General features: G+C 42.3%; 1 protein-coding gene across 1 annotated transcript; it reads right to left on the reverse strand.

Annotated features, from left to right (window-relative positions):
- Window positions 1-2,932: 2,932 nt before the first annotated feature.
- On the reverse strand, window positions 2,933-22,395 carry pcolceb (procollagen C-endopeptidase enhancer b; the record flags this gene model as incomplete). The annotated part of the gene is made up of 9 exons (XM_080742137.1): window positions 2,933-3,063; window positions 3,907-4,077; window positions 5,509-5,592; window positions 6,599-7,260; window positions 7,890-8,026; window positions 9,563-9,687; window positions 12,514-12,772; window positions 15,584-15,692; window positions 22,304-22,395. The coding sequence occupies 9 exons, from the start codon at window positions 22,393-22,395 to the stop codon at window positions 2,933-2,935; spliced, it is 1,770 nt and encodes a 589-aa protein (XP_080598263.1).
- Between the last annotated feature and the right edge of the window lie 1,760 nt (window positions 22,396-24,155).

Raw genomic sequence — 24,155 nt, forward strand, 5'->3', positions numbered from 1 at the left:
CATAGGGCAGGAGGCTATCTCCTGTTTCTGTAGCATGAGGCAGCTTGATCAACACCCCCAGCCATGATGTACAAGTACAGTACACCCTCCCTGGACATGATGACACTAAACTAGTATGTCGCAGGGACTCAGTAACCCTAGATCATACATGGGCAACTGGCGGCCCAGGGGGCCACCTGCGGCCCCCACCTTCACTTAATGCGGCCCGTAGGTTAATATCGGAATACTGATATATTATTGATTTCAGCTGTTACAATTCCAAACATGATCTGCTTTAATTCCGTCAGTCTATCTTAGTAGCTTAATGACTAGTATAGTAGTATTCAAATGTATGTCCAATGTATTTGTATTTTTAGGTTCATGAAGTTAACATGAGTATATAACTAAATGCGTTTGAAATTGAATCAAAATGTTACATTTCAGGATTCCAATTAAAAAATAACAAAGAATAATTCAGGATTCCAATTCAAAAGAAGCCAAAATAGCCGATCTACAAGCTCAAAACGCATCGCAGCGCGATGCTTTTTGAGCTTGAAGATCTGCTATTTTTGCTTCTTTTGAATGAGATACTAGAATGACAAAGTAGGACGTAGCGATATGCAATGTGGCCCTCTGGAGTGAAGTTGGAAATATAGTGGCCCTCTCCATCATCAAAGTTGCCCTCCCCTGCCCTTAGGGATGGGTATCGTTCACCTTTTAATCGATACGATAGCTTTTTCGATACCTGGGAATCGATACGATACCTTTTTCAATACCATTTTCGATACTTTTTATTTATTATTATTACCCTTATTACCCTTATTCTTATAATTATTATTTGCCTTTTTCTATGGGCTATTTTATAGACGTTGGATCATTATCATAATAATAAACATTATAGGCTATTCTCTGCTATTTTCACAGTAACGAGTGTAGCCTACTAAAGCAGTCATTAAACTTTCAGTAGCCCAACTGTTACAGATGCGACCGGCAAGGGGTGCATTCAAAAGTATCGAAACAAGGTATCGTTCGTTTTTACGTGAACCGATACTCGATAGTATCGACGTCAGTGAATCGATACCATTAAAAGTATCGCCGACGATACCCAACCCTACCTGCCCTAGATAATGAGTGCCTATCTACAAGCTCGTAAGCTTGTAGATAGGCTATTTTCAAACATATTGCACTTTTATTTTTGGTACTTTAAGCAGGGCCTACATTTTGATGCCAACACTTTAATACTTTTACTCAAGTAGGCGCTACATTTTGAATTCCGGACTTTTACTTGTAACAGAGTATTTCTATATTGCAGTATTGATACTTTTACTTAAAGGGAAAGACCACCCATTTTCAATATTGAACTGTGTCATTAATATACCTTAGAGGAGTTGTGTGGAAATAGAAAAAAAGTTCCCCCCCTTCTGTGTTGTCTAGAACTGGAGGATTGATTTTGGGGTTTGTATTGTAAAGTACAACTTGATGACATCACACATTGTACTTTACAATACAAACCCCAAAATCAATCCTCCAGTTCTAGGCAACACAGAAGGGGGGGAAGTTTTTTTCTATTTCCACACAACTCCTCTAAGGTATATTAATGACATATTTCAATATTGAAAATGGGTGGTCTTCCCCTATAAGTAGTGAATATTTTTTCCACCACTGCAGCAGAGGACTGAAGGCTCCTCCGTGCCAGGATGAATTGACATCCTGCCATGGTGGAAATGTATTAGCCTGGCGGGGCCATACGTCATACTGCGTTCACTCACTCGTTCCTTCCCTAGTATAACGTCTGGCCTTCGGCCTATTGGCAGCTTGAAAAGTGGGCGGGAGTACTTGCCTTGACAGACAGACTCCTCTAACCAATCAGCATAGCAAAACATCTCTCAGCCAGTCGGAAGAACGGCAAACAAACACGTCTTTTCGGCCGATGAACTCCGCTAGCGCATCCCCCGTGGTCCTTTTTGATTGTTGTAATTGATTCCAACTCTGAAATAACTGCACTTATTGCTTGTTTTATCGTTAGAGCGTTAACTGTTACACTTGTTGCATCGTGAGGGCAGCCATTGTTGTTTTGAAAATGCTGCAGCATGCATCTACGTCACCGTCTACACATGGACCAATCAGGGAAAGCTTTTCACTTGTTGTCAGGAAGACTACGTTTGTTGTGCCCCGATCAGAAAATAATCAGGATACTCGCTGCCTATGCCGGGAAGGCCAGACGTTATACTGTGGAAGGAATGAGTGAGTGAACACAGTATTACATCTGAAAGACCAACATCACATCCCTCACAGTGATATGCATCCTTTAATCACAGAAATATAATTTACACATAAAATATAACCAAGATATATATATATAAAAAAACGGACGTTACGTTTCTCCTTAACCATCTGAAGATGATGTAGATTTTCTATGTTTTTCACGTAAACAAAATGGTATTTGGTGTATGACACTTGTATCACTATATGTGACCCAGCATAGCAGAGGGGCAGTCATTTCGGAAAGCACAGCTTTAGACCAGCCCTGAAATTACTTTTTTTTTTTTTTTCTAAAATGTGATAAAGCCTCAAAAGCATTTCATAAATATCAGGCTACATTTCACTTAAACGCCAGAGCATAACTCTGCATGTAAATAAGACTTTTTTAAATGAATGTGAAGAGAAACCTCACATTTTGCAGGTTACATTTCATCTAAAAGGCTGAATTTCTCAGATCTAGTATTTCTGCATGGCATAACTCTATAAGCCATATCTACAAAACTGTTGGGTCAATCTTCACAACCAATATATCATTTTGTAGCTATGATTCCCAGCTTTCAAATGAAAAAGATGAAAATAAAAACAATTCAATGACTAGCCCTCAGCTGTGTTTGGACACATATTTGTGAGGTTTACTGGTTTACTGAGAAAGGACGAGGCTTGATTCCCCTCTCTGACGGCTGGTGTGCTGTCAGCATGCCTGGCGGGAGAGGCTGGCCAGTGCCTTGGTGTGTATGGGCTTATAGAGGAGAGTGAAGCTGGACGGGCTTAGAAGACCGTTGCCTTGGGCGTCCACCTTCCCCATCAACACGTAGTTCATTCCTGCACAGAGACGGTGAAATGTCATGAGAAGTGATAGCAGATCACACAGCTACTGCCAGTGGCGGTGAGTAGATGCTTATGTGAGAGATAGGACCGCAACTATCGATTATCTTCTTGACGATTATTCAATTGATTACTATTTTGAATAATCCAATAGATTTGTCTCTTTATTAACAACTTCCATATTTAATTGCGACCATAGGTCGCAGTTTACTATGAGAAACGTCACAGCTTGTTCGCGTCCGCCTAGACGTGTCGTGTACACATTTTTACGGTCTATGGGTTTGCCGCTCTGACATCATGCTCTGATGTCACTGTGATGTCAGGGGAACCACTCTACCAGAATGGGTTTGCCGCTCTGACATCACGCTCTGGCTTCACTGTGATGTCACACTAACAGAGAGATCCCTGTGATGCCAGGGGGAACAAATCCCGTTTATGCCCATATATGGAGATATGGAGATCCCTGTGATGCCAGGGGATCAAATCCCTTTTATGCCCATGTATGGAGATCCCTGATGTCCACATGCCTGATGTCCACATCACTGTGGCGCGACCTCTCCCTTTTGTCGCCCTGGGGCGTCTTAGTAGTATTTTTTCATACAACATTGTCACGTGAAAAAAGGCATATCTACAAGCTCACAAATATGTGCAAACGTTCTGAGCCTGTAGATCAGCTATTTTTTTATGTTTATTGGGGGGGGGGGGGGGGTTAATTATTTTATTATAATTGATTATTTCTAGTTGGATTAAGGGGAATAGGGGAAAGAACAGACTGGGAAAGTGAGTACGATGTCTGTGTGGGTGAACATGGTTTGCACCCGCCTTGCGCCGTAGTCTTACCTTTGCGCAGAGCGGGACACTTCTTGCACAAGGACGTCAGCTTGACTGATGTGGCAGGCCCTGATTTGGTCATTTTCAAAGGGCCCATCTTATAGGCCTTTATGAGGTACACTTCCACTGTTTGACAGCCCCTTGCCCCAGGGGTCAATGACGTAACTTTGCCTGTGATCACTGAAAGACAAACAGAAAAACAAGAGACATTGGTGGAGGTTGAGATGAAGTCCGTGGGAAGAAAAGGATTATGGCAGAATATTATATTGTATTTATTTAATTTTTGTATTTATTTAGTTTTTGCCAGACCCATGAAATGGGTAGACCTACATAAGCAAATGTCTGTCGGTCCGGGTTTTCTATATAAAGGGTATATATGATGATGACATACAAAAGGCATGATGTCATAAATGATGATGACAGACAGGGGGTCTGGCACAACCAGGTTGACCTGGTCTAGTTTATATAGTTTGTTATATTTTCTTTCTTTTTTATATTGTATTTTAGTAAACATTAATACAAATAATATGACAGATAATATGACAGATTCATTAAAATACAGTTTTATTTATTAAAATAAGAAAGTAACTGGTTAAAATCATGGAATGAAGACATTGGAGGAATACAGTTTAACTTAGGGATAGGGTTAATGTTGCCAGCCAATGCTGCCATGGATTTTACAAGCAGATAAAGAATCACAATTCAAAGCCACCATTATTTGGGAAAGTTTCCTGACTCTATTGTAATCAAAGCTATATACAGGGCAGTGCAGGAAAGTCCATGTACTCTACACGTCTATAAGACTCATCCACAGCATGACCAGCTCAATGGCCTTGTGGTTAGTCTCTGCCCTGAGATTGGGATGTCGGGGTTCCATTCCCTGGCCACGTCATACCAAAGACTATAAAAATGGTACTCTGCATCAAGGGTTAGACAGGCACCAGTATACTGCCTGTGACATTCTAGCATTATGTCTAGGGGGTGTACGTGTACACCATGTCTGGGGGATGTACAGATCAGATGTGCCATTTCAAACCTTCACACGTCCTGCCATTGGCAAGACAGTAGATTTTGAGGGGACTTGCAGAACATTGAGCTTGTAGATCAGCTATTTTTGCAATTTTTATGACCTTCTTTGACTTCGAAGTTTTGATCTACCCATGAAAGTGGATTCTGCTTTTCAATGGGAATGGAGTGGTTTCTTGACATTTGCGAGTTTCTGAAAAAATACGCTCCATTCTCCATAAAGATTTGAAAGGCAAACAGGGAAAGAAACCTGTGGAAAAAAAGCATTTCCAGGACATTTGCAGGAAAATATCTGTAAATACAGAAGAGTTGAACGGCACATCTGTACTTGTATGCCCTATAACCTGGCATTGCCAGGATTAAGGCCCATTCCCACTGGGCCAGATAACAGATAAAAAAAAACTTTATTACCTTTTTACATACTCAATGGGACAAGCAGATAAACGGTCACGTGGATGGAGTAGTGGTAAGGTCAAGAAACAGGAAATTGTCTTCTTTTCATTCAAAGAATCTCAAAGAGACAGAATAATTCAATAGAGAGAGATTTTATGGGGGTTTGAGAAGATCGTCTAAGAGATGACTCACCAAAGTCATGAGGACAGAAGTTGGTCTGCATGGTGCCGATCCTCTTACAGGCTTGTGTACACAGTGGGTTCAGAGTGGGGAGAGCTGTGAAACACACACACACCCACAAACAAACACTGGATAAGAACTGTGTTGATTTCGTCGACTAAAACCATTAAACCAATGTGAAAGAATGTTTCATAAATCACCTTTTTCACAGAAGAAAACTAAAATAAATACTAAGCTATGACAGGCGAAGCCTGTGGATAATTTCGTCAACAAATAAAAACTAGACTAAAATGTTAGGGAGGGACTAGTGGAGAAGAAATCCAGTGAAACTAAAATACAAGTCATTTTATGTTTGCTTGCTATGTTTGCACTCTGAAAATAGCAGAATAAAAACCGAACGGGTACTGACTGACTTGTTACATGTACTGTCACTCACAGTTTTAAAGCATCTGATGAATTGCTGACATTCATGCATTAGTTGTTTCTATTGCACTATTAGGCAGTGAAACAAGCTGTAACCTAAGCCGGAGTGCTGATATAACCTCCAAAAGCACGAGTGATGTGATTATAAATAAATGTTTATCTTGTTTGGCCTCCTCCCCTGTAGGCTCACTGATACAACAGGAAGTGCAACATGCTGTATGTGCAGGGGGAGAGTAATATGAGCAGGTTGGGTTGAGGAAGAGTACACAGCAAGATATGTATGTATTCATTTCACTTTGAAAGTCACTGTACAAATATAACACACACACACACACACACACGCACGCACGCACGCACGCACGCACGCACGCACGCACGCACGCACGCACGCACGCACGCACGCACGCACGCACACACACACACACACACACACACACAAGGCCCATTGTGTTCATGCTAAATAAACGTACATCCAATCTCACCCAAGTGCTGGACAGACAATGGTTCAGTAGAAAAGGTTTGTAACACTGGTATTACATTTCTCAACTCCACTTATTTATTGCTTATTAACGTTTCGATCCTGTTGGATTTCTTCTTCAGAAAAGGTCCTGAGGAAGATCCTGACAGGATTGAAATGTTATGTAACCACATCCAGCATCCAGACATCGGAACCACTCACGTTTCTTGATTACGACAGGCCTCTTCGTCACTGTCCTTCCCTGTCCAGGTTTCGCAGTCGCCTTAGGCTTCATCTTAGGTTTAGGAGTGGACTTAATTACTTTAGTCTTAATAGTCTTAAGAGTTGGCTTGACTGGCTTAGCCCCTGGTTTCAGAGTGGGCTTTGCCTTAAGTGCGGGCTTAGGCGTGGTTTTAACCTTATACCCAGGAGTAGGTGTTGCCTTAAACTTAGGTTTGGTTGTGGGTTTAGGTCCGGGTTTAGCTGTGGGCTTTCTCACAGACGGTTTAGGCGTGGGTTTAGCCGGTTTGGGCTTGGGCGTAGGTCTCACTGCAGTGGGCTTGGGCGTAGGTCTCACTGTGGGCCTGGCCGTAGGCTTACGCGGCGGAGGCTTCACTGGTATCCTTGCCACCGGTTTGGTGGCTGGTTTAGGGGTTGGTTTAGGTCGGAGGGCCGGCTTGGGTTTCGGGGTGGGCCTGGCTGGTCTGGAGGTGGGTTTCTGTGGCGTGGGGTCGGGGCGAGGCCTGTGGACAAAGTCACCGCCCGCGGTGGGCGTCCGGGACCCCCGCGGCACGCTGTTGTAGTGGGCCATGAAGCCGCTCGAGGTCACACTGAGGTCGGAGACAAACTGGACCAGTAGCTCATTCCCATTGGTCACGACAGTTCTGTGGGCGGGACAAGGGATTGAGATGGGCAATGGAGGAGGAGAGATCGGGATGAGAAAGGGTGGCGGCGGAGAGGAGAGCAGAGGAGAGGAGAAGAGTTTGCAAAGAGGATGATGTGTGAACTAGCATGGCATATGGCCACAGTAATATCATTGGCTAATATTTCTTTTCGCACTGGCAGATACGGTTTCCAGGCTAGGTGTGAACAGAAAAGAAAAGTAGCACGAAGCAAGAGAATGGGTGAGAGAGGAGGATTTTGACACAATTAGAACATTTGACAAAAATAGGGACTCAAGGGTTAATGTAAATGTTAAATTAAAGGACAACTTTGTTTTTTTTTTACAACAAGGGTTCATATTTTATATAGTTCTATCGTTTTAGTGATTTTAACGATTTTGATTTGCATGCATGCCGCCAGGTTGGGGGCATCCATGCAAGTGGCTATTGTGTCTTTTTAGACACAATAAGCCCATTTCCAAGATGCACCACAATCTTTTATGGGAAGAAGATACTAAAATCTCTAAAACAATAGAAGGCAGTAAATTAAAACATTTTAACACTCATATTTTCTTTTCTCTAAATCTAATAACAATCTAAAATATGAACCCTTGTTGTAAAAAACATCTCACCCAGGCGTCCTGTCTCCACAGTATTTTCCGATCCGCCGTGAGTCGTCTCGTTCTCCTCCGTTGAAGAAAGCCACGTAGTCATAGCGGCAGTAGGTATCCGGTTCCAAGTCCAACTTCTCAAACTTCACTTCGATCACCTGGGGAGAAAGGCGGTGTATAACAAGTGAATGCGGTGGACGAAGTACTCGGATTCTTTACACAAGTAAAAGTAGCAAAATACTCATGTTACAAGTAAAAGCGAAGATTTTAGTTGAGTAAAATGACAAGCGTATTGGCATCAAAATATACTTAAAGTAGAAAAAGGAAAAACTCTAAAGTCCAAATATCAAAAAAATAAAAAGCAGATCTACATCCTCACAACAAAACATGTCAAATTACTACCGTGAGTTTGTAGATCGGCAATTTTTTTTATAGCTGAAGTAGGCTATAAAATAGTCTGCAAAAATACTGCAAGTAAAGTAAAAGTACCTCACCCTTGTACAGTACTTGAGTAAATGTACTTGGTTAATTTACACCAATACACATTGGTGTACACATAACTGACATGCAGTCACGTAGAAACATAACATTTATTTCATCGCCTATCCCTCCTTTACTTTGATCCCTGCTTTTCGTGAATTGTGGAGAAGGTGGTAAATACTGTAAGGTGAGGGAGGAAGGGCCTGACTCTAGAAATACAGAGGGGCATTTACTCCCTCTCTCTTTCTCTACCTCTCTTCCTTCACCCGTTCCTTGCGTTCAATCTCTTAGCATACATGAACACGCCCTAGCGTTTCAATGAGGTCTTTCATTCATACTTCGTCACAACACACACACACACACACACACACACACACACACACACACACGCACGCATGCACGCACACACAAACACACACAGTACTAAAGTACTTGAAACTGGGCTTCCAGAACATTTCCCGGTCGTGGGCCCCAAAGCTCCTATTTTCTTTCCTTTGCTCCATTTATCGACGCACCTGATTCAACACACACCTGATTTTACGAATCTCACACCCAGAGATCAAAGTCTATTGCTTAATTCATGAGGATCCAGACTGTCACGTCAAGTGCATTCAACTGGTGTCTCAGGTGTCAATTAGCCAGCTAGAGTGAAAACCAGCAGTATTCTGGAGCCCCAGGACCGACATGGAGAACCACCGCTTTAAAACACCTTTTCAAATAGAGTAGCAAAGTCCTGACGTCACTCGTTCATCCCCTGGTAATTTATCTATGGAGAATAACATTGGGCCATCTTAAAATCGTCTCATATAAGAATCGTGGTCCAAAAACAACACTGTCTCTGCGATATTGTCGGGGAGGTGGCTCTGTATCGTTTACGATAGTCGGTCAGTCATATTTGATACAGTCTGTTTCTGGCGAAAATATAACGAATTCGTCATTCTTCATATCCATATGCGTCAAACCGTTGAGATTCTTTTATTACGTGATATGAAAAAGGTTGTGAGACTTTAGAATGGGGGGAAAAATACAAAACCCAGGTAGGATAAGTAAATGACGTCAGACAGACTTTGCGGTGCTCTATCACTGCACATCTCAATCATTTTTAAAGCTTCGAGGCAATTCATGTCAATGTGTGATAGCATGAGCAGACGTTTTGTCCAGTCAGAAAGATAGAGAGAGAGAAGGTGGCGTACGCCGTATCGTCATTGACTGACATTGCTTGGTTCCACGGAGATGTGCCAGGAACAGCTGATGCCTGCTGGGTAATCAGTTTCCGGCCAGTTGGGTGTCTTGACCGAGCCTTGTTCCTTTGTCAGCCTCCCCCCACAGAACTGGTTCTCTATGGGATGGAAAGGGTTGGGGTGGAAGAACGGCTGCCTCTAAAGGCGATTACTTTGTTGAAAGACCGCGTCGTTAAGACAATGACAATGAAATACATCAGGGGTCTTCAAAGTTTTCAGGCCGGGGACCCCTTAGTTGCGAGAGAGATGAAGCAGGGACCCCCACGACCTGTTCATAGATTCCATATAGTTTCATTGTTTGACAGCACGATCATCAGTGTATTTTGGATTCATGTCAATTTGTGTTTTCAGACATTTAACCACTTGAACTGTCAATACTTAATAAACTTGACCTTTCACTCTGTACTTAGTCTGCTCTTTTTCCCCTCTACACCAAACCTCTTTGCCAAAAAATAGCCGATCTACAAGCTCACAACGCCTCGCAACGTAGATCGGCTATTTTTTGGCTAATGTTCCACTAGAATAGGGATGCTAGGGTTCCGGTGATTAATGTAAAAAACATGATCCTATCACACAAAGATTTGGCGGCCCCCCTGTAGTAACTCTGAGGACCCCCTGTTGAAGACCCCTGAAATACATCATTATTTGTCTTACGGCGCGGTTGTTCGACCAAGTAAATAGCTGGCAGCATACTTCATAAGAAGTCAATTTTTACGGCGTGCGGGAACTGCACAAGTTCTCTGTTTTCATGAATCTTCTATGTGCTTTAACATAAATCTATTTTTCTCCGATATTTTGCCATTTCTTCAGTGGACAAAGTGTGTCATCTAGTTGTGTTTGTAGTGCCAAACATCCTTCAAAGCTGTCAGTACAGTATGTTGCTGGCAGATTGAAAAAATCACAAGGACCTTGAACTTCTGACCAATCACACAATGTATTATAATGTTTTTGTTCAGTTTCTCTGCAATTACGTAATTTTGTTCTTATGGCCTTGAACTTCATTTCCACAAGAAGTATGCTGCAGCCTTACGTGAAGCATAACGTGACAATGAAAAGCATTGTATGGAATAAATCAGTGGTTTTCAACCTTATGATGGAAGGTCAATTATTTATTTGGCATTTGAGCCACGAAACACCATTTGATGAGATGTAACCTCTCAGACCCAAAACATTTAATATTTAATATTTAAATAACAATTCTTCTAGATTGTCTAATTGTGTAGACTTCTTGTAAATTAAGTAATGCAGATGTGTAACAATAATTTACCTCTTGAGGACTTAAAATGAAACCAGGTCCATTTGGTTTCATGTTACACTCTCGGGCCATTTAAGGGTCCATTTGGTTACCAACTCTCCATCATTTCGCTGGGGACCACCTGGAACCCCCTCAAGGACCCCTCAAGGTGGTCCCCGGACCACTGGTTGAAAACCACTGCAATAAATGGTTGAAACAAACTTTCAGAGCAGTGTGTCTCATACACTCGCTCTGTGATTGACTTTTCATTTTATATACGTGATGAGACAGTTTATAATGAAACAATATGTGAACAAACAAGTACAATCAAAGTACTGGTATTTTACAAGGAAGAACCCAGTGGTGGAAAGTAACTAAATACATTTACTTAAGTACTGTACTTAAGTACAATTTTGAGACTTTTTTTATTTCCAATTTCCAATACTTTTACTTCTACTCCACTACATCTCAGATCCAAACATTATACTTTTACTACTTTTCATTACAAAACATACATTACATTAAAGGAGCTATAGTCAACTTTTTCATTGTAGGTGTACATCCTAGTCTACAGACTAGGATGTAAACAAAGTACGGGCCCTGTAAATGTAAACAAAGGGCCAAAATGATTATTTTATCATTATTTTACGCTTTTTGTGGTCATTTTTTAATTGAAACACATATATGAAGCTTATTTTTTTATAAAATATTTTCGAAACATTATTTTTATTTTAGCATCCGTTTTTCAAGAAAAAGTTGACTATAGCTCCTTTAACCTCTTCAGCCCTATATACACTTTGGCCATTTGAAAACAGACGATCTACAAGCTCACCATGCGTCGCATCTTGTAGAGCTTGTAGAATTGCTATTTTCAAAACACTTTCTATAAATTTGAAAACTTGTGAAATGGAATATTTTTATACCAATACTTTTGTGCTTTTACTCAAGTCAGTTTTGAATACCGGACTTTTACTTGTACAGAGTATTTCTACATTGCAGTATTGATACTTTTACTTAAGTCAGAAATGTGAGTACTATTTCCACCACTGGAAGAACCGGACAGACAGACCTTGCCTCAGTACCCAGGGACGTGCTGGCCAATGGGAAAAGCGGGACAACTCCCGAACGGCCGGTTCATTCCCGGCCGGTCCAGGCCGGCCATTAGGAAAAAAAATAAAATAAAATGTCGGCCTCCGTTCCATTTTGGGGGCTGGGCGGCCAACAAAGTAAATCGTCACTGTCGGGCAGAAACCTCGTATCTCCAAGTTTCAAATGTGTAAATTCTTTCGCAAAGCAAAGCCCTGCTTCATCATACAAGGCTGTCGCACAAAAGTAGTGAAAACAGCAGATCTACAAGCACACAATGCGAGGCGTTGTGTGCTTGTAGATCTGCTGTTTTCACTAGTTTAAATCATTTTTAAAACGGTTTTGGACATACAAGGTTTCCACCCGACAATGACGAAATATAACTCATGTAATTGGCCCACTGGCTTGTCACTTGTCATTATCTGAAATGGCAAATCTTTGAGCAGCAGCAGCGCTCTCTCTATAGCACGCAATGAGGGCCTCTACAACTCTTTTTCCCGGGCTGAATCAGGGGCCCAGCATGTCCCTGGTCGACCTCCTCTGAATTTCTGAGTTTTATCATGAGTGTGTGTGTGTGTGTGTGCGCGCGTGCAGGTGTCCACACCTTCCACGTGAGGCTTCCCTCCTTGGAAGTAGGCCAGAAAGCCCCTCCCCCCGGTGCTCCCGTCGGACACCATCTCCAGCATCATGGTGTTGGAGGTGGAGATGAGCGCCCCCGGACGGAACGTCCCGCAGTACCGGCCCAGCTTCTGCACCGTGTGGGAGTGGCCGTTGTACACGTCCAGGTAGTCGTAGCGACAGGTGGGGTCCGCCTCCATGTCGAAGAGACGGAAGGACAGCATGACCACTTGGCCCACCGGCACCTGCAAGGAACATGATGGTAAAAAAGGTCCAAAGTTTGAGTGGTTGTATGAATGAATTATTGCATTTTTTATTTTATTCAATTATTGAATACATGTTGTTTTTGGTTCACGATATGAGGTGTCAGGAGCAGCCGCAGGGACATGCAGAGAATGTTAGAGGCAGAGAGAGAGAGGCAGGGGCTGAAATTTCTAAAGGGCCTTTTGGTGAGTATATCGAAAATAGCAGACCTCCAAGCTCGCTGCGACGCGTTGTGAGCTTGGAGGTCGGCTATTTTTGGTACTTGATACCACACTGAACTAAGCATAATCTAGCCAAAACTGGAGATGTGACGTACGGCATGGATCTCTACTCAGATAGAGGATAATTCTTACATAAAATTAAATGCCAAGTTCAGGAAAGTTTGGACAAGGCAATTCTCTTAAATTCTGTAGTATGGCATGGAAAGATGGCATTTGCATTTCTTTCACCACAGTAAAAACTGCATTCATGGTCTGGAGAGGGCACTTTTTACAGACGGGTGAAAGGGCAGGGGCTCAAGCCCCCTTTGATGTCTATGTGTGCACGTGCCTGGTCAGGAGAAGCAATGAGGGTGTTTATATAGGCCAGTCAATCTAAGCAAAAAAAGGGCCTGACCCAAAAGAAATTGCAATAGTAATGGTTCAAGGTTTTTTATGATCCTTAGAAGTCATCCAAAAAACAAGTTTTCCATTTTTTTCTTAGTGGATCAAGGTAAATTCAAGTGGTTCAAGTTTGGGTCCCTTCACTTACTATACAGGAAAAAAGACCCCTCAAAAAATATTCTTTAAGTAGCATGTGAGGGGTCTAACTAGGGTTTTTTCATGATTCAGAATCCATTCCAAGCATTTGTTTTGCACAAAAAATATTCCTCTGGCTAAAAACTGACCCCCAAAACTATGGTTTAGTGATGAGTCATCACTTTTCTGGGGTGTCCCTTTTTAGCCCGAGGAATGTTTTTCGTGCAAAACAAATGCTTGCAATGGATTCAAGATCATGAAAAACCCCTAGTTAGACCCCTCACATGCTACTTAAAGAAGACTTTTTGGGGGGTCTTTTTTCCTGAAGGGACCCAAACTTGAACCCCCTGAATTCACCTCGATCCACTAAGAATAAAATGGAAAACTTTTAACATGTTTTTTGGATGACTCTAAGGATCATAAAAAACCTTGAACCATTACTATTGCAATTTCTTTTGGGTCAAACCTCAGATTGACTGGCCTGAAGTGGAAGTACCTCTCCTGAGAAACGCTCGCCCCAAAACACAGTCGCCTCCGTGGGAGCGGTAGAATGGCCTCTGCCTGGTATTCCTAAACGTAACCTCTAGGCTAAACTAAACGGTTAAACCTAACCATATTCCTAACCTTAACCTCAGTAAAACGGTGCCAAAACCTAACCCTATATCTAATCTTAACCTCAGTAAAACTATGTCTAACCCTAAAGTTATTTCTAACCTTATCCTCAAGACGGTCGGCGTGAGGTCGGCGGAAAGAAATTATTGTGAGCGTGTTTTGGGGTGTGAGCGACCTGGTTTCCCCTCTCCTCTCTTTCCAAGCCATAGGGGATTTTCAGCAGTGTAGCGAGCATGTTATGCCTATTCAAGGAGAAATATGTATGCTACATTCTAGAGGCTAGTAAAGCTCCCTGGAGGATGAAACCTGCTGATCTGGGTGACCCCATGACCTTTCGTTTAGCACCACCCTCAGGCCAACATCATAATGTCAACATCACATACAATTTCTAATAGACAGATTGTTTTAAACCTTAAGTTTTAATGATGGTACTTAATTAACAATTTTATTTAACTTTTAGAGCCTTAAGCTTTTGCAGCTCTGTATGGCAATGTCAATGTGGTTAAAAGAAAGAAAAAGTCCGCACACCGATTTTGCTGTTCCCAGTATATGGTTTTTACTTAGGTAACCTTACCTAAGTAAAAACCATATACTGGGAACAGCAAAATCGGTGTGCGGAATTTTTCTTTCTTTTATTGTTGATTAACTTTAGTCCAGCACCCAGCCTATTATGGCTCAGGATGTGCATGCTTTTTATGGCTGTTTAGCAGCTTTTCAATGTCGATGTGGTTCAAATCACTTAAGTCTTTGGTGTAAGGGCGGCAGACATCTAACGACAATATTATAGATACAAAATCAGAAGTGTAGTACGTTCTTTATATACTTGCATACATATTTGTATTAGTATATAGTCCATATTTGTACGTACACTAAGTTTACTCTTCCTCTGCAAACCACTTATTTTAAGGAGCAGGATGGCACAAGGAGCATCAGATTGTGGGGATACGCTTAGTCGCTTACATTTACAGGTTACAGTTTAGGCCCATGCATAATGTCTGCTGAAGCATTTTATCCCAACCACCCTTACGGAACAATGAAGTGAATATGTCTCTAGTCTGAATCAAACCCCTAATCTTACCAGTGTTTGTGCATTACATCACATCCACGCCAAAGACACGTAATTAACCACCCTAGCGTCCCGTCCAGGCATATATCATAATAGGAGAATGTTTGGCAGAAATAGACGATCTACAAGCTCCCAAGGCATGGCATTGAGCTTGTCGAGTTCAAGTGGTTAACAATGGATGTGCAAATGCTGCACAATATATCGTTATCGTGTCGTTGCAATATCACTTAATAACACTTAAAAATATTGAATATGAAAAAATGTGTGCGGTAATATCGTATGTATTAACAACATCGAAATATTTGGCATAAATATCGAGATATGAAATGCTCATGTCCATGTCACCGGTTGCAGGTCAATTAGTGAGACTCACTCACTGTAAGGTACCAGGTGCATTTGCTGTTGGGTTTGTAGTGGCTGGGGAAGCTCTCACTGGCCACGAAGCCTGAGTCTGTCGCCAGGTGTCCTCCACAGTAGAACACAGGCCTGTGGAGAAGAAGGCAAAATAGTCCATGGGCCATACGAGATGTCGGTATCGGAAAGGTGGCAAAAGTTATCATGCATTTTTGAAAAGCTCTATATCTGTAGATTATATTTTGGTATGATAACCCTTTCTGAGACACAGCTAAATTGGTGTTATCAGCCGCTAGAGTTGGTGTCCCATTAACTTTACATTACAGGGGGGAAAAAGCTAAACATTTTAAGTAACATATGAGAGGTCAAACTAGGGTTTTTTTCATGATTCTAAATCCATTGCAAACATCCGTTTTGCATAAAAAACATTCATTGAGCTAAAACGGCCACCACAAAAGTGTGAAAAGTGATGACTCATCACTTTTCATCACTAAACCATAGTCTTGTGGGGCTGTTTTTTTGCCCAAGGAATGTTTTTTGTGCAAAACAGATGCTTGCAATGGATTCAGAATCATGAAAAACCCCTAGTTTGACCCCTCATATGCTACTTAAAGCAGATTATTTTTTTGCTTTTTTTTCCTGTAATGTAAAGTTAATGGGAACCAACTCTAGTGGCTGATAACACCAATTTAGCTGTGTCTCAGAAAGGGTTATCATACCAAAATATAATCTACAGATATAGAGCTTTTCAAAAATACATGATAACCTTTGCCACCTTTCCGATACCGACATCTCGTATGGCCCATGGACTAAAAGGAGTGACTTGAGTGACTGAGAGCAGGAGTCATCACCATGCTGGCTTGTGGTGGACTGTGGTGGAATTCAGATCAATCAATAATCATGAGAAAATGAGGAGACAAGACAATTATATTAGGTGGTGGTGTGGTCAACAAGATATCATGGACAGAAGTACTATTAACACTCTGGGCAGTGGTAAAAGAGTTCTGCCAAGAAGAATAGTCAGACCCTAGAGTTATACTGTGTGGCTTCAAGGCCTCTGGAACGAGCTGTACCATAACAAGATAGGCTTTACCAAAACAATAGTTACTGAGACCTACTGAAGACCTCTCTACTCCTAGCTATCAAGTATTAGTATCATCATACAGACCTAGATATTAATATAATCAATGAATACATGATCTACTCTATAACGTCACACATAATCAATCATGATAAACTCTAATCTACGACATGGACATTTTTGTCAACTCTTCTTTTTTGCCACAACATACAAAATGAGTGGACAATAATATTACCAGAAACACATAAAGACATAGCCCCGAATGACCATAACGCTGAGTGTGTTCAAATGGAACCAAATCCATTTGGTTCCATTTGTACAGGCACTCTCAGAGTTAAGAATCATTCCCACTGGGCAAGATAAAGATAAAAAATATCTTTCTCAATCGAAGTGGATGGTAGTGTCCACACTGGACGCTATACCATACACTTCAATTGAGAAAGATTTTTTTAATCTTTATTTTGCCCGGTGGGAATGACAAGGGGGTCCTTGCAATAGAGAACCACTAGTATAATATGTATATCAAATTTGCCATGGCCGCATTTGTTTGTGTATACAATACATGTTGTTGACCCCTCACTGAGAGCTCTAACCAGGGGCGTCACACCAAATTCTGGGCCCTGGGTACAAGGATTCACTGCGGGCCCCCCATGAATGTTAACTATTGAAAAATAGCAGATATACAAGCTCACAGCGCGGCACCGAGTGCCGCGCTGCGAGCTTGTAGATCTGCTATTTTTGAAAAATCGTGAAAATGTGTGCCAAGAAACCTATGTTTCCATGTCAGTGATGCTCAAACTTTTTCATGTGAAGGACCCCCCATCTCAAAATATTTAGTTCCAGGGACCCCCCAGAAGCAAAATTTGAGTTACAAATGTTCACTTAAGAAATTCATATATTCAAAGACTTGTGCACATTTTCACGACTTTTCAAAAATAGCAGATCTACAAGCTCGCAGTGCGGCACTCGGTGTACACGCTGTGAGCTTGTATATCTGCTATTTTTCAATAGCTAAAGTTACTAGGGCCCCTCCACCTTGGGCCCTGGTAACTCAGTCCCACTTTCCTACCCCTTGTGACGCCCCTGGCTCTAACAGCGGTTTTGCTGGTAGAGAACGCAATTTACTGAAGCCTCGTGATGGTGTTACTCGCAAAGCGAGCACAACAACTGGAGTTTAACTGAAAAATGTGAGTTCTGAGCCAGGCAGGAACCACGTGCTCACACACAGACAGACCCCACCACCACCCATGCACACACACACACACACACACACACACACACACACACACACACACACACACACACACACACACACACACACACACTCACACTCACACTCACACTCACTCTCTCTCTCTCTCAACCTCTCTCTCTCTCAACATACACACTGGAAACCACACCAACGTGCGCATGTACAGACACAATATTTAAATATACACAGTCTGCAACATACACACTGTGAACCACATCAGCACAGTCTGTCTCTGTACTCTGACTCAAGGAACGGCCAATTTGCTCTCCTTCCTTGTGTGTGTGTGACTGTGTGTATGTGCTGGTGTTTGGAAGTCTGGGGCATGTCCACAGGCTTGTGCTCCGTGGACTGCAACTCGGAGGACTGCAGAAGATTGCTGCAAAAAGACTGGCCAAGTACTGCTCAGTCTCTGCAGCGATTGGCAGTCTCTCTATCTGGAAGAGGCGATGCTTTGTCTATCCTTGAGTGGACATAATCATTGCATTCCACATTATTATTCTGTATGTTAAACATACTGCATACTGCGTCTGGTTTTGCCATCATTTGAAACCCTCTTCATAAATGTTTGGATCTGGCATGTTAATTGTTGTTGTAGATCCAAATAGAAGTATTCAAATGTGAAGCGTGGCTTATCCAGGCCAATAAAACTGTTAATATACATGTTTGTGGCATAGCCTATTCAGATACTTGCACTATGTCTATGTGCGACAAAAGATTGTCAGCAGACACAACACTCTCTGAAAAAAAGCTCATATACACGCATGCACGCGCGCACACGCACACACATGCACAGATCAAAGCAAATGAAAATTAACCAGCATCAATTACCCCAGCTGATTATTAATATGGAATGGAATGAAATAAAATTACATGGTGGTTTTCAGCATGCATGCTATGCCATCCTCAGAGTAAAAAAATCCTGAGCGCTCGTTTAACTCTGTGTCAAAGACAAAGTGTACAAATGTACAATTGAGCCAAATGTATGGTGTGTAAGCCAAGCCATAGCTCATGGCTCATACCTCGGCTCATAGCTCATACATAGCTCTGGGCATTTTTACAATGCAGCCATGAGCCATGGCTTGGCTCACACAGGCTTTATGGTTACATTTTAGGGCTAGTTTGCACTTAGAGGAAAAGTCCTCACGGAAAGTGCAAAAACCTGAGTTAAAGGACAACTTTTTACAACAAGGGTTCATATTTTAGATTACAATGTTTTCCTTTAATGCTTTCTATTGTTTTAGCAATTTTAGTATTTTGATTTCAGTGCATGGGTGGGGGCTAAATATGTCTTTTTAGACACAATAAGCCAGCAATTTCTTTGTTACTATTTACACCAGCCCCCATAAGTCACATCTGCCCATGAAAGATTGCGGTGCATCTTGGGAATGGGCTTATTGTGTCTAAAAAGACTAATTTAGCCACTTGCATGCAAATCCAAATCGTTAAAATCTCTAAAACGATAGAAAGAAGTAAATGAAAACATTTTTTTTTTACACTCATCTTTTCTCTCTAATAACTATCTAAAATATGAACCCTTGTTAAGTTGTCCTTTAAATGAATACATTTTCGTGGTGTTGTCAGCTATAGGCTTGGGTTTTGACTTCTTTTGCTCCAAGGCTGAATTCATGGCTCCATTTCTGTCCCCTTCTCCCACGATGTGGCCTGCTGTCCTCATCGTGGTCATACAGATGAGGTGGTAGGGGGTCAAAGATCCTGTCACAGTTTCTTGGAATGTCATTGCCATACAGTATAGAGTTATTGACCAAGGGTCTTCAACGTTTTCAGTCCAGGGAATCCTTAGCTGAGAGAGAGAGATAAAGCTAGCTGGGACCCCCACTACATATTGTATAAAATTGTGTTGCAGAAGAAAGATTTTCATAGATTTCTTAGACGGCTTAGAAAGCACTGTCATCATGTCAGACATTTAACCACTTGAACCGTCAAATACTTTAGTCTGCTCTTCTTTGCCAAAAAATAGCCGATGTACAAGCTAACAATGCCTCGCAATGCAAGGCATTGTAAGCTTTTAGATCTGCTATTTTTGGGTAATGTTCCACTCAGAATAGGGATGCTAGGGTTCAAGTGGTTAAAGTATAAAACACGATCCTATCACACAAAGATTTGGCGGCCCCCCTGTAGTAACTCTGAGGACCCCCTAGGGGTCACGGACCCTCTGTTGAAGACCACTGGTATAGACTGTTTGCTCAGTAACAGGTGTGTCTACATCCCTTAAGGTCTTCAGTGAACAAACAGAACATACATTTTCAGGTCAGAGTACCACTTTTATCCAATCCGAAGAAAGAATCCCACAAAGACCTTTCAATTGTTCATCCTTTATCCTGTGTGAGTTCTCTGTCATGATAGGATAACATACTAAATAGCTGGAGAGATAGCACATATAGTGCGAACAAAGCTAGTTCGGTTGACGATCACATGGTGACACTGGGTCCCGCCCCTACCCAGGGTCCTTTTAGGTAGGTCTACCAGTAGGTCATTCATGTTGCGCTAGCTGCTGCCCCGCCACCACCCCAGCGCCACCGTAGGTTCTGCTCGGGCCATAGCTTGCTGTAATAAGATTATGCCCTCGATACTCATGGCAACATGGGGATCGGGGGACAGAGAGAAATGGCCCGAGGGCAGAATCCATGCCAATCTAATGCTCTTATTTAGGTAGGTCATAGCTATAGATATTATGCTGCTTTATAGTAATGCTCACTATAGCAATGCTCACTGTATGTTCATGCTGTGTGATGCTTGCCTGCTGCCTCCATTCTTGTCTAATAAAGTATACCTAAACCTAGTGATCGTCTCCTGAACTAAGCTCACAACGTGTCATGCTGCGACGAGTTGTGAGCTTGTAGATCGGCTATTTTCAGCATGCAACCATGTGTAAAATCAGCCATTATGACAGCATCAAGGCCTGCCAAAATTGTTTTGTCAACAAAATCAACTGTAGATTTAGTCGCACACTAAAACATTTCAGATGCCTAAAATATGACTGAAACTAAATTATTTTCTTCAAAAGACTGCCTATAAAGAAATGTATCCAAATGGTGCTGTAGCTGCCATGGTGTGCTGTTAGTGTAAGGCCTGCATTGGGCTGAACTAGCATAGTGGTGGACAGGGGCCCTCCTCCCTCCTACCCACATTAACCTGCCAAGCAAAACAGCCCACAGGCATCTGTTTGTTTCTCACATCCCGCAGAGGCGTCAATTGGGTATGGCTAGGTATGGTAGCTGCCATATTGGCTACAGGGGAAACACATAAAATGTACTTCTTAAAAATAAATTCATCATGCCTGTCGCGCGCGTGCAAGACACCAGTCATGTTGCCATACCTTAGCTTTTACTGAACTGATATCCCGCGCGTGCAGTTTACTCTCTGGGTGCAGTGGCAGCTTCAGTGACACACACTGATCCAGTGGTTCTCAAACGTTTTTTTTTTTTTTTTTTTTTTTTTTTTTTTATCCCGAGGACCCTCGAGGACTTCGAGAGCGTCCAAATGGAACCAAATGGACCTGTAAGGGTATATTTGGTTCTGTGTATACGCTCTCAGAGTTATGGTCCTGTAATTGTAACTTAATAGACTTCTATTGAGATACATGATGAATAAATGTCTCGGAGGCAGCAGCACATTTCACTCTAACCACGTGAACCCTAGTGTCCCTATTCTGGGGTGAACATTCGGCCAAAAAATAGCTCATCTACAAAGGCCTTGTGAGCTTGTAAACTCACAAGGCTACTTTCACGAAGAGATTTGGTGTTGAGGGGGTAACAATGAAGGGAACTAACCATGCCCAGGGGGAACCCGGTCAACAAAGTATATAGGGTTTAAGTGGTTACAAAAATACTCTGATGCTGCTTGGAGTGGACCTGGAGACTGGCACCAAATGTACCAAATTCTGTGATCCGTCGACATCTAAAAATATGTCATCTTAACCACGGCGCTGCCAAGGCAGAAGGCACCGCACTATTTGTGCCATCACAACTATGGCACATCAACCACATCTTGCATGCCCTCAGCAGCATGGTCGCATGCCATTTCCATCGTGAACCTTTGTAGTGGCTCAGCAGGGGAATGCCTTTCAAGAGAGCACTCGTGGGCATGATGTGCACATGCTGTTGGTTTCCATGCATGGCAATGCGTACGGATGCATGCATTAAAACACAGAGGCACACAGAGGCAATTGGTCACATGCACGCCTAATGCACATATAAAGTTAAACATGGGTGATATGTCACTCACTGTCATCTCAATATCTCTCTCTCTGTGTGTGTCTCTCTCTCTCTCTCTCTCTCTCTCGCTCACACTCACACTCTTTCTCACACACACACACACACACACACACACACACACACACACACACACACACACACACACACACACACCGCACAATGGCCATGGCCCTACCTGGAGAAGTTGTTCTGACTCTGAGCCGCGGTCCATCCCAGCGTCAAGGTGACGAGGACACACACACCCCACACACACACTCTGCCCTCCATCCTGCTGTCTGCCGAGATTAAGAGAGATGAGAGAGAGAGAGGAGTGTGTGTGAGGGAAAAGAGGGAGAGAGCAGAAGAGGAGGAGGAGGAGGAGGAGGAGGAGAGGAGAGGCAGGACAGACTTGGAGAGCAGGCAAGGCTCAGATAGGGGCGTCACAAGGGGGGGGGGGGCAGAGTTACTAGGGCCCAAGGTGGAGGGACCTTAATTATTTTATACTTTGGCTATTGCAAAATAGCAGATATACAAGCTCACAGCGCGGCACAGAGTGCTGCGCTGCGAGCTTGTAGATCTGCACTCAGTGCCGCGCTGTGACCTTGTAAATATGCTATTTTCCAGTAGTTAAATCACAAAATAATGCGCAAGAATGCGTTCCCAGTCTAAATGGGTTAAACCCCCTCCCCCTATGAAGAACATTCATGGGGGGCCCGCAAGTGAATCCTTGTACCCAGGGCCCACACTCCTGGGCTCAGAGCAGTGTTTTTTTTTTAAATAGTAGCAATACCTGTGTTAAAGAACACAAGTATTGGCATCAAAATATACTCAAAAGTATACCAATATACCAATGGAACTCAAAGAACTCAAGTGTTTCAGAATTTGTCAAACCTTTTCGTAACTAGTGTGAGCTTGTAGATCGTCTGTTTTTAAATAGCCAAATTATATGATGGAGCTTAAGTGTACGTTTTGTAATAACAATCAAATTCTGCAAAGTAACTAGGATCTAAAGCCGTCAAATAAGTGTAGTGGAGTAAAAAAAATGACAATATTTGCCTCTGAAATGTATAGTAGTGGCGTATCAAACAATGGAAATACTCAAGTAATGTAAAAAGCGCCTAAAAATTCTACAGTACATAAGTAAATGTACTTAGTTACTTTCCACCCGTGGCTCAGAGTAAACAGGTGGGGGTGGATAAGGGGTTTGGCATGAGGGGAGGAGGAGTTATGTGAAGGTAGCGTACGTTCGGCCATTCATGTTAAATCTGAACAGAAGTGGTGTTTAACCAAAGTCAGACGCCAGGGTTTTTTTTTCTTTTCATGATGCTGGCTGCCTGGCACTGTGTCCTAAACCTTGGCCCCAATGCTAGGATTATACAACCCAAAGTACAGTCAGTGAATATGTACACAGTAAAATCCTGAGTATTCGTTTAACTCAAGAGTGTAGAAGTCGACCCGTGAGGGCTCATTAACAGTCAGGATATTGCTGTGTACGATAAACCGTGTGCTTGTGTCACGTGTTGACCCTCTTGTGTTTTTGTTAAAGAGGTAATGGAATATTTAGGTGAATGTATGTCCCTGTGCAGACGAGGGACAGAGTGCCAGTGTTGTACATATAATGAGCATTTCACAGCCTTTGGCATAACCGTGTAACACATACTGTATGTGCGTACACACAGCCACTGATGTAGAGTGAGCCTGTGAAGGTGACGTTTAGGCAAGCCCTGGCTGCAATTGGTGCTACAAATTGAATATACAGTGTGGGTACTGTATTGATACTGTAGTTTGTCAAACTAAACCTGGCCAAAACTAAACTGGTCTTAATTGAAACCACAGAGACTGTATTTGAGAGCAAGCATGTATGGTTCCAAGTATGCTGCTGTTAGATTCTAGTGTTAATACATGTACAGGTTTATGTGCAAAGTCCAAACTTGATTCCATTCCTTTTGTTTTTTTTGAAATACATGGATCCAGGTACGGATTCACGTTACAAAAAAATACAAAAACAAGTCTGTTTGTTTATTAGCTAGAGGAAGAAATAACTTGCA

Source organism: Nannobrachium achirus, assembly GCF_963921795.1.
Source record: "Nannobrachium achirus genome assembly, chromosome: 14".
NCBI lineage: Eukaryota > Metazoa > Chordata > Actinopteri > Myctophiformes > Myctophidae > Nannobrachium > Nannobrachium achirus.